This window comes from Callorhinus ursinus, unplaced genomic scaffold, assembly GCF_003265705.2.
Source record: "Callorhinus ursinus isolate GAN/ISIS: 27379988/994484 unplaced genomic scaffold, GSC_fseal_2.0 scaffold35, whole genome shotgun sequence".
Classification (NCBI taxonomy): domain Eukaryota; kingdom Metazoa; phylum Chordata; class Mammalia; order Carnivora; family Otariidae; genus Callorhinus; species Callorhinus ursinus.
In genome coordinates this window covers 13,222,413-13,238,618 of record NW_027397097.1, presented here as the reverse complement: position 1 = coordinate 13,238,618, position 16,206 = coordinate 13,222,413, and the positions used below count along the sequence as shown (strand labels likewise).

General features: G+C 38.2%; 1 protein-coding gene across 22 annotated transcripts in view; it reads left to right on the top strand.

Moving 5' to 3' along the window:
- Nucleotides 1-16,206, top strand: part of DLG2 (discs large MAGUK scaffold protein 2) — a 2,181,535-nt gene that overhangs the window by 1,679,358 nt on the left and 485,971 nt on the right. For all 22 annotated transcript variants that reach the window (XR_012374525.1, XM_073879808.1, XM_073879828.1 and 19 more), the window contains one exon: nt 13,923-14,059. Coding sequence is in view for 21 of the 22 variants with exons in the window: in XM_073879808.1 (XP_073735909.1) it covers nt 13,923-14,059 (137 nt within the window). In the remaining variant the exon portion in view is untranslated. The remainder of the gene's footprint in view (nt 1-13,922; nt 14,060-16,206) is intronic.

Here is a 16,206-nt window from a genome sequence, read left to right as displayed (position 1 = left end):
GCTATTATTTGCTCCAATATACCTTCTGCCCCTCTCTCTCTTTCTTCTTCCTCTGGGATCCCAATTATTCTAATGTTGTTTCATCTTATCGTATCACTTATCTCTCGAATTCTGCACTCGTGATCCTGTAGTTGTTTATCTCTCTTTTTCTCAGCCTCTTTATTGTCCATCATTTGGTCTTCTATATCACTGATTCTCTCTTCTGCCTCATTTATCCTAGCAGTTAGTACCCCCATTTTTGATTGCACCTCATCAATAGCCTTTTTGATTTCGACTTGGTTAGATTTTAGTTCTTTTATTTCTCCAGAAAGGGTTTCTCTAATAACTTCCACGCTTTTTTCAAGCCCAGCTAGTATCTTTAAAGTCATGATTCTGAACTCTATGTCCGACATCGTACTAATGTCCGTATTCAGTAGGTCCCTGGCTGACGGTACTACCTCTTGTTCTTTTTCTGAGGTGATTTCTTTCGTCTTGTCATTTTGTCCAGAGGAGAATAGATGAATGAGGGAACAAAATGCTAACAGGTTAACAATGTCCCCAGCAAATATACTGTATACAAATCAGAAAAGACCTGAAACCAGGGGAAAAGAAAGGGAAAGAAAGAAAAAAGAAAGAGGAAAAAAAAGAAAAAAAAAGATAAAAACAAAAACAGAACAATACAAAAAAAGCAGAATATGTTCAAATATGGTCAGGCTAGTGCATAGATCACTGCCACACACTAGATTTTGGGCGTATTTTGGTCTGTTAGAAAAAAGTGCCTCTTAAAATTTTAAAGGAAGAAAGACATATATGTACAAAATAAGGGTTGATACAATGAAGGGATGGAAGATGACTGTAAAGATGAAAATTATAAAAGGTTTTATAAAAGGAATTGATGATAAGTTGTTTGAAAAAAGAAAGAACATTTAAAAAAAAAAAAGAAGAAAGGGAGAGAATGTGATCAGGCAGGAGACTAGAACAAAGCCATACACTAGTCATTTAGGGTATATTTTGATGTGTGGAGTCTCCAAACCCAGCAGATCCCTGCGGTGCACTCCCGCACGGCTCCTACCTGGGGAGGAAGGGGAGTCTCCCCGGCTCTGCCACTTGTTGGGTCCCTGCTGGAGGAGCAGTGGCCCGACCGGGCTGCGGATCACAGTTTATGGCCACCCCGAGCTGAGAGCCCGCACCTCAGCTCTGTCTCTGCAGCCGGCTTCCCCGCTCCGATACCTGGCAGCTCTGCCGCACTCAGGCACCCCCGGTCTTTCTGTGACCCCAAGGGTCCTGAGACCACACTGTCCCAGGAGGATTCCACCCCCCGCTTAGCCACTGCAGCCACGTCCCTCAGTGGAGCCAACTTCTAAAAGGTCCGATTTTGTGCTCCGCGATTCTATGACTTGCCAGAAGCGGCCGGCGGAGGCCCCTCCCCCGCCGTCTATCCTCCCGAATATCACCTCCTCGGATTCACTTCTCCGCACGTCCTACCTTCCAGTAAGTGGTCGCTTCTCTGTTCAGAGAGTTGTTGCTACTCTCCTCTTCGGTCTCCTGTTGAGTTCGTAGGTGTTCAGAATGGTTTGATCCCTATTCAGCTGAATTCCTGAGGCCAGATGAAATCTAGGTCTCCTACTCCTCCACCATCTTGCTCCGCGCCCTCAAGATTTTCAAGTCTTAACTGCCAGTACCTGGGAATGTGCCTTAACTGAAAATCAGGTTTTTGCTGATGATCAAATTAGAATGAGATCATTATGATGGGCCCCAATCCAATATGACTGATATAAAAAGAGGAAAATTGGACACAGAGACATACACACAGGGGAAGCATCATGTGAAGAAGAAGGCAGATATTAGGGGATATATCCACAAGCAAAGGAATGCCAAAGATTGCCAGCAAACCACCAGAACCTAGGAAAGAGGCAGGAAGCAGATTTTCCTCCACAGCCCTCAAAAGGAATTATCCTTGCTGATGCCTTGATCTGCACTTCTGGCTTGCAGAATTGTCAGACAATAAATTTCTGTTAAGTCATGCAGTTTGTGGCACTTTGTTCCAGCAGCCCTAGAAAACTCAAACAGGCTGGAACTGAATGTTTTTGTTTGTTTGTTTGTTTTGTTTTTTGTTTTTTTTTAGTGAATGAATGAAATAACTCACCACTTTACTTTACCAGCCTGAACCCTTTCCTGCATCGTTCATTAAAGTATGCTTATGGAAAAAGGATTCAGTGATCTTTATTTAATTCACTAATTGATTTTAAAAATTGGTTTTGGAGTATCTACTTCATTTATAACATGCCTGGAAAACATAAATAAAAGCACTATTATTCTCTCTACCTTCAAAATGATAACTGTCAACATGGGGGTGGGGAATGAAACTTTTTTACAGAAGAGCTGAGAGTTAGGTGGTAAGTACCACGGCACTTGCTTATGGCAGATACCTTTTCTGGTTGGTTAGTGTCCATGCTACACCAGCTATTAACTGTTATAAATACCAAAACTTCCAGGGCGCCTGGGTGTCTCAGTCAGTTAAGCGTCTGTCTTTGGCTCAGGTCGTGATCCCGGAGTCCTGGGATTGAGGCCCACATAGGGCTCCCCGTTCAGCTGGGAGCCTGCTTCTCCCTCTCCTCCCTGCTCCTGCTCTCTGTCACTATCTCTGTCTCTATCTCTCAAATAAATAAATAAGATCTTTAAATAAATATCAAAACTTTCTATAAATAACTGTACTCCAATGTAGAAAGTGATGTGTTATTAGAAGATAATATCACATGTGGCCATGGAGAGAGATTACTTTAATTTAAAGAGGTGGGGATTAGGAAGGACTTTGCAGAGAAAGTGTTACTGGATAAGAGACTTCACAGATGGAAATATAGTAAGATCCATCCAGTTACCCTTCAGGCTTTTCAGTTGGCTTTCCCCAGCAACAACCCTGCCGGCTGGGACATTCCCATCAAACTTCAACATGTGAGATAATTTTCATATCTCTTAAATAATCTGTTATTTTGGTGACTCTTATGCAGAGGTCAATGTTAATGACCTTGGTTTGCAGCAGCAGCTAGAATTAACCTGCGAAAACCACACAGACAGATGTAGTTGATAGGCCTCTCACTTAGGTTATATTTCAGTGCTGGGAGCATGAGGATATTCCATTTCAAGTACAATAAAACAGACTGTAAACCAGTAAGAAAGCATCTAATTACATTCTGTCATACCATCCCATGAGCAGTCAACTGTGATTGGAGGAGGTTATTTCATTTGTAAGGATGAAAGCAAGTTAGTGCTGATCATTCTTGGAGTTAATAAAGAGTAAACATGTCTCTCATTTTTATTTTTTCATTGTTCCTTTAAACACAATAGACACTGATGTACTCTCCATTAATTCTTTAGCATACAACACAGTTGTTAGCACACTAAAAATGTTCAGTATGAATTATTCTGGTGCCTTTTTTTTCTTGAGCTAAAGCAGTCAGCTAAAGTGTACACATCCCTGTTAATATGGGATGCTTTACATTTAAAGTATACCTATGCCATGTGACTGTTTGGTCTTTGTACAATTCAATCATTAAACTATTTATTGAGAAATTACTATATGCCAGCACTATGTGCAACATGGTCTGTTTTACGTAACTCCTGCTTTCTAGGATCATATAATTTAGTCAAAGAGAGAAGATCAATGCACAAAAAAGATTATTTTGTAAAGTTATTTAATCTAACTGCTTACACTTTCTGCGCTTATACCCAGACTGCTAAGAATTGCTAAAGGAAATATATGTGTTAAAATAGTGCAATCATTAATTCATAGTGACTAAACCCTAACTAGACAATCAACAGTTCCTTGCAACTTTTCTGCATTTCTCCAATCAATTGTTCCTTCTATTTTCTAGAATAGCCATTTCAAACTTCTGTACTTTCTTCAAATCTGTAACCTCACTACTTCCCTCCTTGGCTGATAAACCACAATTTCTTGTTATCAGAGTAAATTGAAGATGATAACTCCTTTAGTGTCCTTGCCATTAAACCTATAATCTTAACCTTTACCTACATCATCCTTTTCTCCTTCCCTCCTAATTCAGTGAAGAAGTGTCCTGCTGTCTCCAGTCATTCATTTATCCCAAACTATTTATTAAGTTCAGTTCAGGGGCTTAGTGTATATTGGTGATTACAAAAGTCACCGTTTCTCCTCAGAGCTTGTATTTTGCCTAAGACTACTTGTTGCTTTCACCTGAACTATTTTCAGTTTCTTAAATAAGCCATGTTTTCTTTCAACTCTGGGTCCTTGGATGCATGTCACCCTCTGCAGAGATATTTTCCCCCCGACTTCTTTTTTTTTTTTTTATTCTGGGTCACTTTCATCTTCCAGGTCTCAGGACTTACAGTTAGCCTTCTCCGACACTCCTTCCCAGCCCAAGATAGGTGACCCACCTCTGTGTGCCTATAAGCCTTGTTCCTCATCTATCAACACTTACCTCTGGGTTTTCATTGTCTCTTTTCTTGTTCTACCCTCCACTAGAAAAGAACCATAGATCTCTGATTCATTCCTATGACCACAATGTTTAGGCTAGTGCTTGGCACATGAGTAATCAGTAAGTATTTGTTGAATGAGTTAACTCATTCTATTTAAATAGAAGTGAAAAGGCTGATATAGATAATTGGTTCTACTGAAGTTCAACTTAGAAATGAACTACCGCAGTGGGTTTGAGCCGGTAAAGACTTGAGTGTTCTTGAAAATTAAGGTGGTAAAGGCATTTCAGATGTGGAAAACAGGTTTAGAAATAAAAACAAAACAAAGCACTACAGTAAGATCAGCTTGCCTGGGGGAAGCTTGGTAGCAGAGAAGTAAGAAATAGTGAGAAAAGGGTATATAGAATTCCAATAGAAAATAACCAATGATGGACAATTTCAAGTAATAGAGCAACATGATGAACATAGAATTTTAGGAAAAAAAATAACCTGGAAAATATTTGCAGAATAGATTGGAGAATCAGGCAGGGAAAGATTGGAATCAGGGAATGTGGTCATGAGCCTTCTATAATAAAGGAGCCCATGATTGGATAAACATTTGATTTACTTAAATAACCATAGAGAGAGGACTTTTACATTTACATTTATATTTATATTCACAGAGGCTTCTGATAAAACATAATAACAACCACTGTATTATACTTTATTACAAAAAATATTGTTCAATAACTCTCTGCCAGATATCATAAGAGTCCCTGGGGTCTAGTGGTGAATAAGTGTGATGCCAAACATTAAAGAGCTTCTGGTTTAATCTGAAATATTTATCTAATTAGAAAACACATAAGATAGGAAAGGAGGCCAGTTTTGAAGGGAGGTTATGAGTGCATTCTTTCAAGCTTATGAGTTTAGGTGACAAATCAGGTCCAGAGAGTGATGGAGGTACACGATTGTGGATATTTATCAACCTAGCAGTGGTAATTGAAACATGAAATGCATTCTCCACAAGAAAGAGATTATAGACAGAATAAGATTCTATGGAGTATGCTTTGGAGAATAACTATTATTCTAGGGAAATGATCATCAAATTTAGCATGCATCCCTGGGCTTTCTGGTTTAGGATATCTGACGTGGGCCCCAAATTTTGCAAATCCAGCAAGCTCCCACATGATGCTAATACCACTGGTGTGAGGATCACATTCTGAGAATCACTGTTTTACATGAGAGACTATGGACTCTGAGAAACAAACTGAGGGTTCTAGAAGGGAGGGGTTGGGGGAATGGGTTAGCCTGGTGATGGGTATTAAAGAGGGCACATTCTACATGGAGCACTGGGTGTTATGCGCAAACAATGAATCATGGAACACTACATCAAAAACTAGTGATGTAATGTATGGTGATTAACATAACATAATAAAAAAATGAAAAGAATAAAACATTTCCTGAAAAGTAAAAAAAAAAAGAATCACTGTTTTAGAGCAATCAAATGAAGATAAATAAAGCAAGAGAAGTAGCAAGAGAAATAGAGAAGAAACAGGGCAGTCTAATGTGAGTGTAGAAATGAAAAAGCAATAAGTAATGTTCTATGTAATTCAGAAAGAGCAAAAGTCCATCAGAATTTTGCAGGCCTTTTGGAGGAAAATTCTGGATAATTGGCTGGGCTCTTTGCCTGCGGGAACTGGTTCATAGTTACCTTACTCATTTTCATTGTAGAAGAGGATGACATACATACATACATACATACATACATACATATGATTTCCATTAGAAAGAAAGAGAGTTGGATATTGCAGGCAACCACTCAGACCATAAAGATTTGATGCTGTATTAGTTTACTGTAGCTGTTATAACAAATGACCACAAACTGGGTAGCTTGAAACAACAGAAATTTATTCTCTTAAAGTTCTGGAGCCTGGAAGTCTGAGATCAAGGTGTCAGCAAGATTTGTCCCTTTTGGAGAATTCTGAGAGTTTGTTCCATTTCTCTCTTTTGACTTTTGGTGGTTGCTGACAGTCCTTGGCATTTTTTGGTTTCTAGATGCATCACCACAACCTCTGCCTTTATTGTCACCTGCACTATTCCCTCCATACCTGTGTTTCTGTATCTAAATTTTCTCTTCTTACTAAAAAGGTATATTCAGTATAACCTCATCTTAAATTGATTAAATCTGCAAAGACCCTGTTTCCAAATAAAGTCACATTCAAAGTCATCAGGGCTTAGGAGCTTAGCAAATGTTTTGATGGGACATAATTCAACTCAGCAGATGCCATGTGAGTCACTTGTGGTATATGGAGCAAGATGGGTAGATTGAGAAAGGTGTATGTGATGAGAAAACAGAGTTAGTAATGTGAAATTTAATAAAGGAAAACCACTATGGAGTATGCTTGGAGTCGGGAGGACAGAAGGGGGAGTTCTCATGCCCTATCACTTATGGTCAATTGCAGACCCAATAGGAAAGACGTAACTTGCAAGTCCTTAGGACTTTAGCTACTACTTTACCACTCCAGCAGAAGTAATAAACGTTTTCCTCTTCCCCCTGGCAATAGCCCAGCCTATGAGAGACTCTCAACTCAGCCAGTGAAAAGCCACTATACTCCCAGTATACTGCAGTAGATTTTTGTTTGTAACAGCCCTTCCAACTTTCTCGTTTGCTCCATAAAAGAGTGCTTCTCTGAAACAAATAATACATTATATGTTAAAAAAGAAGAAAAGAAGAAGAAGAAGAAGAAGAAGAAGAAGAAGAAGAAGAAGAAGAAGAAGAAGAAGATAGCAGGAAGGGAAGAATGAAGAGGGGGAATCAGAGGGGGAGATGAACCAGGAGAGACTATGGACTCTGAGAAACAAACTGAGGGTTCTAGAGGGGAGGGGGATGGGGTGATGGGTTAGCCTGGTGATGGGTATTAAAGAGGGCATGTACTGCATGGAGCATTGGGTGTTATACGCAAACAATGAATCATGGAATACTACATCAAAAATTAATGATGTAATATATGGTGATTAATACAACATAATAAAAAAAAGTTAAAGAGTGATTCTCTCCTTTGCTGTCCGGTATTGCCTATAATTTTACTATAGCTTGCTTATTCCAAATTGCAGTTTTCTTCTATTGCCAAATAAGCTCATTTTTTGCTGATAAAATAACTGGCAGTCTTACTTTTAAGGTTAACATTAACCATAGCTAACTGTTTAAAAGCTTCAGCTCTTAACAGAGAGAAGGCTGGGGCAAGTTCAAGAGAAGAAATTTTCAGGATAGGACAGAGGCATGGTCAAAGCCAGAGAAGAAAAGCCTTGAAGGTAAAAGGTTGAGTATTGTAGAGGGGGAAGAAAAGGAATAATGAGAAAGTTCTATAGTGGAAGGGAAAGTTTAGGTTTAGAAAAAAATGAACAAGGAAAGCTATAAGAAATGGGGCTTTTCATGATAAAATAGTCATTAAAGTGACGTGTTAAAAGAATGAATGGGTAATATGAGGTACACTGAGAAAAAGTTTGGAGCATTGACTGTGTTAATTGGGTGATCTGTGGGACATTCTTTTTTTCTTTCTTTTCTTAAACATTTATTTATTTATTTGAGAGAGAGAGAGCAGGAGGAGGAGCTGAGAGAGAGTCCCAAGCAGGCTCTGTGTGGAGCACAGAGCCCAACTCGGGGCTCAATCCCACCCACCACACCCAGACCAGGATAAGAACGGAAACCGAGTCAGTCACTCAAACAACTGCATCACCCAGGCGCCCCTGTGAGAGATTTTTTAAGCAAGATTGAGCATGCTGAGCTAGTGCTGTGGGAATTTTGTTTTTAAGATTTTATTTATTCATTTAGAGAGCACGCATGCATGCCTGAGTGGGGGTGGGGGGGAAGAGGGAGAGGGAATCTCCAGCAGACTCCATGCTGAGCAGAGCCTGCCACAGGGCTCAAACTCATGACCCTGAGATATGACCTGAGCTGGAACAAGAATTGGATACCTGACTGACCGAGCCACCCAGGCACCCCCCAGTGCCATGGGAATTTTAAAAAAAGAACTGCTTTTTTCAACCCCAAACTTTGTCTTTTGGTCCCAGAGAGAATCCAGAGAGTAAGTAAATAAAGCTTTGGCTTTTAATTAACCATACCAACAGTGCCCCGTGAGATTAATTAATCTTCCAAATTGGAAGGTGCATTTCTGGTGTTTTTTAAGCAAAGTTTTCTCTCTGGAGGGGAAGAGATGTCAAACAGCTATCTGTGTGGGCCAGACTCACAGGTAAAGTTTTGTGTGTGTGTGGTTTTTTTTTTTAACCAAAATGCATGTACCTGAAGTTAAATTGCCCACATGGGTGAGTGCTTTCTAAAACAGGGCCAGCCAGGGGGTAGAATGGATTCTGGTTCCTTTAATAAAAACATGTAGTCAAAATGTACAGAATGCCACTAGTGTTTTCTGTAAAGTAGTAAACACCTTACCTAGCGGATCCTAGATCAACTGATAGAAGCGGCCTGCTTAATAATAGTGAATTGTTTGGAGAGGCCCCAAGAGTGTTCTAGTAAAGTCACACAAAATGAAATTGAACCAAGTTATTGAATGGTTATAAGACATCATGGGGCTTCATTCTTTATACCCACAAAGAATATATGGGAACATTGTAATCATACGATTCTTTTAAGCATTTGAGTTTTTATTCTGAGCTTCTCAAGCACAATATCAATCTATGCTGCCAAGATTTTTGCTTTTAGTTCCCCACCTCTCAGTAACACCTGCTCCTCAGTGTAGGCAGACAACAAGCGAAAAGGGTGAACTGTGATCTGTTCCTCCTCCTGTTCTATTTTATAGGATGAAGAAAAGGTTTTGTGTGGGAAAAGCTTAAGTTAAAGGTTTTAACAAGGCTCAGACATTCCTTTCCCTATGCCTGCCTGCATGTCCTGTCTCAACCTGAGAAATTTAAATTTGGGGATATGCAAGAAATATGGAAAGAGGAACCCAGCTTTATGCAATAGATGTAATCCTGAAATTCTGTTTGCACATCACATGTTTGTCAACACAGAAGTTGTTAATTGCTTCAAGAATTAGGTGTTTAAATTTCACCTGTTTTTTTTTCTTTACTAGGATACTGAAATATCTGCTGATTTTACTCCCCTTTGTGATTTTAGTATTTATATTTTTCTGTGTCAGCTTTGTTTATTGCTGGTACATGCATAGACATGTTTAGGACTATTCTTAATAGCCAAACATTCCACAGTAGATAGTGTTAGGGTCCATGTTTTTGCTGAGACCCACCAACTCTTTTCACTGTTTTATAGTTGATTAGTCTGCCATCACCTGATGGTCCAGAGCCATTTCTTCCCCCACCCACCCCCGCCCCGGGCCATTTTTTTTTCTTTTTCTTTTTTTTTTTTTAAGATTTATTTATTTGAGAGAGAGCAAGAGAGTGAGGGTGAGGCAAGAGAGCACAAGGGGAGGAGGGGCAGAGGGAGAGGGATAAACAGACTCCCAGCCGAGCTCAGTTTCCGGGGGGAGGGGGCGGAGAGCCTGATGGGACCATTTCTTATTCATAGACACTTCAAAATGATGATCATTTCTCTAAATCGGTCACTTCCATAAAAGCAGTATTTTTGCTATTTGTAAGGCTTCTTACTTTCAAATCTTCATCAGACTCATTGTATTTATCCTATTAGGGACCATTCTAGCTTATCATAAGTACATGTTTTGAGTGTTTGCCAGGCATTTCTGTCTGAATTTCCAGCCCGATAAAACTGGGATTTTATGAGCATTGTGTAATGTAAGTCAGGGCAGCTGACTCTTCCGTCATTAAGTCACCTGGAATCCAGAGGATGTGTTGGTTTGAAAGGTGCGTTCTCTGTTATCGAGTCTAGCTTAACCTTCAAGACTCAGCCCAAACGCTAAACCTTTCGTTGATTCTTCTCCTCCACTGAGTAAGTCACGCTCCCCTCTGGGCTCACATAACACTAGTACCATTACAGAACTCATTCTAGCCGGTTAAATCATGTCAAGGAGTTTAGGTATCGGTTTCTCAGGACAGCTTGAGACCTTGTTGAGGGCAGAGAATTTCAGCATCTGGTATGTGCTAATTCCTATAGAACATGGATATACTTATTCCCTTATCACAGATGAGACGATTACGGCTCCATTTGACACAGTTAGTAGATGGAAGAATCAGGGTGTGAAGCTGAGTCTGCTGTTGCCCATTGCCTGCCCAGTGGTTGGCATAAACTCTGTGCGGACTGAGGACAGAGATCAGAGTTAACCTGAGGCAAGTAAAAACCAAATCCAGTTAGCCCCTCCAACTAACAGTGCTCACTTTTTCAGCTGTCCCTCATTCATTAAAGCTGCAAGCTTCCTCTTTAAGAAGAGGCTTTCTCAGATATTTGTGACTTTCTTCATTCTTTTATATTCATTTGTTCATTCATTGTTCATTCGTCCTTTTAATAATTAGGAGGTCACTATATAACTGGCCTTATTCTATTGCGCAGCATAAAATGACAGAAATCCCTGGTGTCGTGGACTTCCTATTTTCTTCAAGAAGACAGACAATAAAAAAAATAAAATACATGAGTGACTTATGTGTTACAAGGTGATAAGTGCTAAGGTAAAATGAAAAGTAGATCAGGATAAGGAAGTGGGGTGTATGGTTAGGAGACAGTACTAAATAGGAAGTCAGATTCAGGCTCTTAGAGAAATTAAGATTTGAACAAAAACCTGAAGGACGTATATTCCAGGTAGAGGAAACAGGTAGATCAAATGCCCTAAGGTGGGAGTATGTCCACTGTGTTCTTGAAGTATCAAGACTGCAACTGTGTCTCGAATGGAATGAAGACAGGGAATATTACCTAATAAGGGGATAGAGTGGTCCTATAATGTAGGCAGCCTGCCCCTGCTTTAACAAAGTATATGCAAGGAATCCCTGGTGCCTCCAAACTGATAATTTTGGATTGTCCCGCGGTCCTGGCCCACATTTGTCTTCATTGAGTAGTCTCCAAAAATCAGTGGCACTATCTGGACTTAGAACATTGCATCAGCCGGGTTCAGCCACACTCACTCATATTTCTGTAGTGTTGGCCAATCCCTTCTTTTACATTATACTGACCGCAGTTGACAGCAACTGCTTATATGATTCATCATAGGTACTCAAGAGATGTTTGTTGAATAGATGGATACATGAGTGAATTGGTAAATGAATGAATGAGGACAGATTTAGTCTTACAACACAGATGGATACTCCCACCTGTAAATAAATTTGTGTTCTGGCTGTAGACATAAGCTACATATTTACTTATGTCAAATTAAACATCTGCAATATGGCTGAGTGTTGATTAAATGCTGATTATTTTTCAGTGTATCCATGTTCCTTCAAAGTAAGCGAAATCAGGGACAATTTTCAATTCTGTAACCTCAGAGTGTTCTTTCTAAAAACAGCTTGTTTCACCTTGAGCAGAGTCACTAGTTAAAAAGAAGTATTTAAACCTAATCTCAGGGGAAAAAATTATTTCCTTTTTAGCTGATATATTTATGTCTACAGTATAGTGATTCCATTGTCTTGGTACAATCTTCAACTTCAAATGTCAACTACATAGTTATTCCCTTTGTAGGACTTAACCTTATTTACAGCAGTAATTTGTTTCTTATCTCTTCTGTAACTCAGTGAGTCTATGGCATTTACTATTATTACAGTGGATGTAAATCAGAGTCCCTGGATTTGTTTTAACCTTTTCTTTCCACAGTTTGGAATGACTTCTATACCATTATAAATGCAGATTGATCCTAGCATGTGGGTATGAAACTTTTGTAAATGTATTTTTTTAATTCCCCTATAATCATATATACATGTAAAATAACAGTTTTGAAAAACATGAGCTGACACGCATTATAAATTTCAAAGGAAAAGCCAATTGGGAAGCATTTTATTTACTCTTAGTCACCTTTTGCTCGATAAACAAATTCTTTAAATCTGAGGCAAACAAATACATTTATAAATCTATGGCATGTCAAAGCATCAATAAAGAATAATTATCCACTTTAGTAGGATATTAAATAACAATTATTTTAACTGTCCTATCAATTTAAATCCATTTTCCATTTATTTTAACAACTATTATAGTTAATTTAAAAAATTATTTCAAATGTAATTTCAGAGGTGTAACTTTATAATTTACTATGCCATTATTTTTCCAGTATCTAATCACTTATGCCATTAAGAGCCCTATTCAATATTTAATCAATAAAAGCATAGTGAAGTGGAGTTTTTTAAGTGTTTTCATTGTCATATAAAGTGCCAAAAATTTTAATGATTTTATCATAAAACAGGTATGTGGTTTTAAAAAAAAAATACTACATAACTTAGTGTACGGTTTGTTTAAAAAACATTTCTTAAGCCAAGTAAGTCATAGAAATTTCCTCTGCCTTTAGTACAAATTCTTTGATTTATATTTATTTTTCTGAGTAATTTGCATGGTAATTATAATTTTGAAATGCAATGAATATATAGCCTATAAGTATTATACTGAATGTGTATTCAATCATATTCTGGAAAGATTTTTTTTTATTTTTTACACTTTAAAGTGTAAAATTTTTTTATTTTTTAAAAATAAAAATTTTTTAAAAAAATTTTTTTATTTTTTACACTCATTCTTTGAAAGTGGCCCCATATGGTTTTTAATTATTCTTACCATTCCATAGTTTAATATAAATAAAAGTTTTGTAAGCTATAGTACAGTATAAATTTATCTCTCAAGATAGAAAATTGCCATGTTTAAAATGATTTGATATTCCATGACTTGTTATAAAAATAATAAAGGTAAAATATAGAATCTATTTCTGTGTCTTTAGACTGTGTACAGGGATGATTCATTTCTTGTGTATTACCAGCCTTACTAGCAGTTAATAAGTGCCAAGGAGTATGAAAATATGACAAGGTGGCCAGAAAAGAAAAGAAGAAGGATAAGCATCTAGCTTCTTTTTGCCTTATCTTCTCTCAAATTATTATATAAATATCTCATGTATCTTCCTCGTGGCTCCTGTCTGAGAATTTCTGGAATTTTCTAACAGCTGTACTTTTAATCCTGAAATGTCAAAAGTGTCTAGGTCTCTACCCAAATGATTGGCAATACTTCTCTGTGCTAGAAGAACAACAAAGATGAGCTCATCAACTCCACTTGAGCAGGACTATACTTGTGCTTTGTCTGCCTCACCGAGGATTCTTCCACATCCTTTTGCCTGATCCTTATTCTGGCCAGTCACCCATTATCTGCTAATTAGCTAGGGAGCAACAGTTAGGTGTACAGTCTTGAAATAGAACAAAACTAATGACCACACGGGCTTGACTTCAAGAGCTTTGCCTCATTAGCATTAATCAACAAATCTTCAAATGTTTAAAGAACAAAAGCGATTGAAGTAGAATCCTTACTGTTATTTATTACCATTGTAATAAATCAAGGATTAATTTTTTTAGACTGTTTAAATATGGCTAATGACATTTTCTTTAAAAAAAAAAAAAGCTTTTCTTTTTCTTTCCCATAGGTTTGGGCTTCAGTATTGCAGGAGGTGTGGGGAACCAGCACATTCCTGGAGACAACAGCATTTATGTAACTAAAATTATAGATGGAGGAGCTGCACAAAAAGATGGAAGGTTGCAAGTAGGAGACAGACTGCTAATGGTAAGCGTGATTCATGCAAAACTACATTTGTATTTATAAAGCTCTTGTTTCCCAGTGTATGACTGTCATAGTTCAGGCTGTCATAACAAAATACCATAGATTAGGTGGTTTACACAACAAAAAATTTATTTTCTCAGAGTTCTGGAGGCTGAAGTCCAAGGTCAAGGTTCTGGCCCATTCAGTTCCTGGTGAGATCTCTCTTCCTGGCTCGCAACCATCTTCTTGTTGTGTCCTCACATGGCCTTTCCCCTGTGCTTGGGCTGAGACAGAGATCTTTCTCTTCCTATGAGGCCACCAGTCCTATTAGATTAGGGCTTCACCCTTAACTCATTTAATTAATAACTTTAATTACCTCCTAAAAACTCTGCAAGGCGTGCGTGGGTGGCTCAGTTGTTAAGCGTCTGCCTTCGGCTCAGGTTATTGTCCCAGGGTCCTGGAATTGAGCCCCGCATCAGGCTCCCTGCTTGGTGGGAAGCCTGCTTCTCCCTCTCCCACTCCCCCGCTTGTGTTCCCTGTCTCACCGTGTCTCTCTCTGTCAAATAAATAAATAAAATCTTAAAAAGAAAAAAGACTCTGCAAGTATAGGCATATTGGGGGTTAGAACGTTAGCCATGAATTTGAGGGAATGGCCACATTCAGTTCATAACAGTGATCACTGGCAGAAATGGAAAAGAAGGGAGAGCAGATTTTGTGGTGGGAGATTTCAAAAGTACACGTACAATTGTATCTGCTTTGTTGACATTTTAAAGAAAATCTGAATTTTCACTAGTTTTCACAGATACAAGACACAGATTGTTATTTTTCTAATATAACCTATTAGCCCAGCCTGAGAGAGTGTTACATCCCTACTGCTAGGGAGGTGGGCTTTGTATATAAGAAAGGGAACTTCACTATCTGGTTTATTGATATGTACATTTCTATGTCTCCCTGTGGTCCCTTGTTCAACCAGTGTAGACAGTGTAAACAGTCCCTGATTTCCCAGGAATTCATAACCTGAGTTCTGTCACATGTGTAAGTGGATCCCTTCTCCCACCCCCAACCGACAGGGTTACAGCTCTTTTATTTACCAGCTGCCTACCTGCTTCAGGAACCCTGAGCAATGACTAACACCAGAACATAGCTGCCCTTCCCAAGCCATAGAGTTCTAGGATAAACTAAAGCAAAATTAAGGCAGCACATAAGCAGTACAAATTTGGGATTGTACTTAATAAAACTACTTTATCTCTATTTACTGTTTTATACCAAACTTTCAGGATAATAGTCAAATACTGAAAATTAATAGAAGAGAGCTCTCAAGAGAAGTATATTCATATCTAATCACATGTCTGCCCTTGTAAAACATGGCCTCTAATGTCTGCAAGGAGCCAACATGAGTGAGAAGTGTTTGGAAAAGATCAATTTATATTCTCAACAGGATAGTAATTTCTGTGACATGTGCAAGCTTCAGAGGTTGAACCTCAGAGTACATTGTGCCCACTTCTCTGGGCTTTAGACAGCTTGTCCTTAGTCCCATTGGTCTACTTTCATAGTTGTCAATGACCTTGGTATTGATTTAACTGAATAAACCTTTATAATAATCTTGATAACTAATATTTATTTGACATTTGCTATGTTCCATGTACTTTTAAAAGTGCTTTTTTGTAATGAATTTATTTCTCTCAACAACCTGTTTTATATAAGCAAAAAGGAACTGAAGTATAGAGAGTTTTATTAACTTGACCATAGTGCTATAGTTAACAATGGACAGAACTGGATTTCAAATCCAGGCACTCAGGCTTATAAGCACCAAGCATGATCTTTCATTTGTTTCCTAGAATTTGTCAGTCAATTCTTTATTCATTTTATTTAGTTATCATTCATTCATTCATTCATTCCTTTACTTAACAAATAATATGATGAACACGTACCATGTCTCAGGCAATAACCACTACTCAGAAAGGAACTCTGTCAGGAGAAAATGTATGAGCAAACTGGATGGCAAAAAATATGGCATTAATGACTTCAGTCAAAGTAGCAATGAAGAGTTTGGGCTTCTTTACCACCTTATTTTCTTTCTTTCTTTCTTTCTTTCTTTCTTTCTTTCTTTCTTTCTTTCTTTCTTTCTTTCTTTCTTTCTTTCTTTCTTTCTTTCTTTCTTTCTTTCTTTC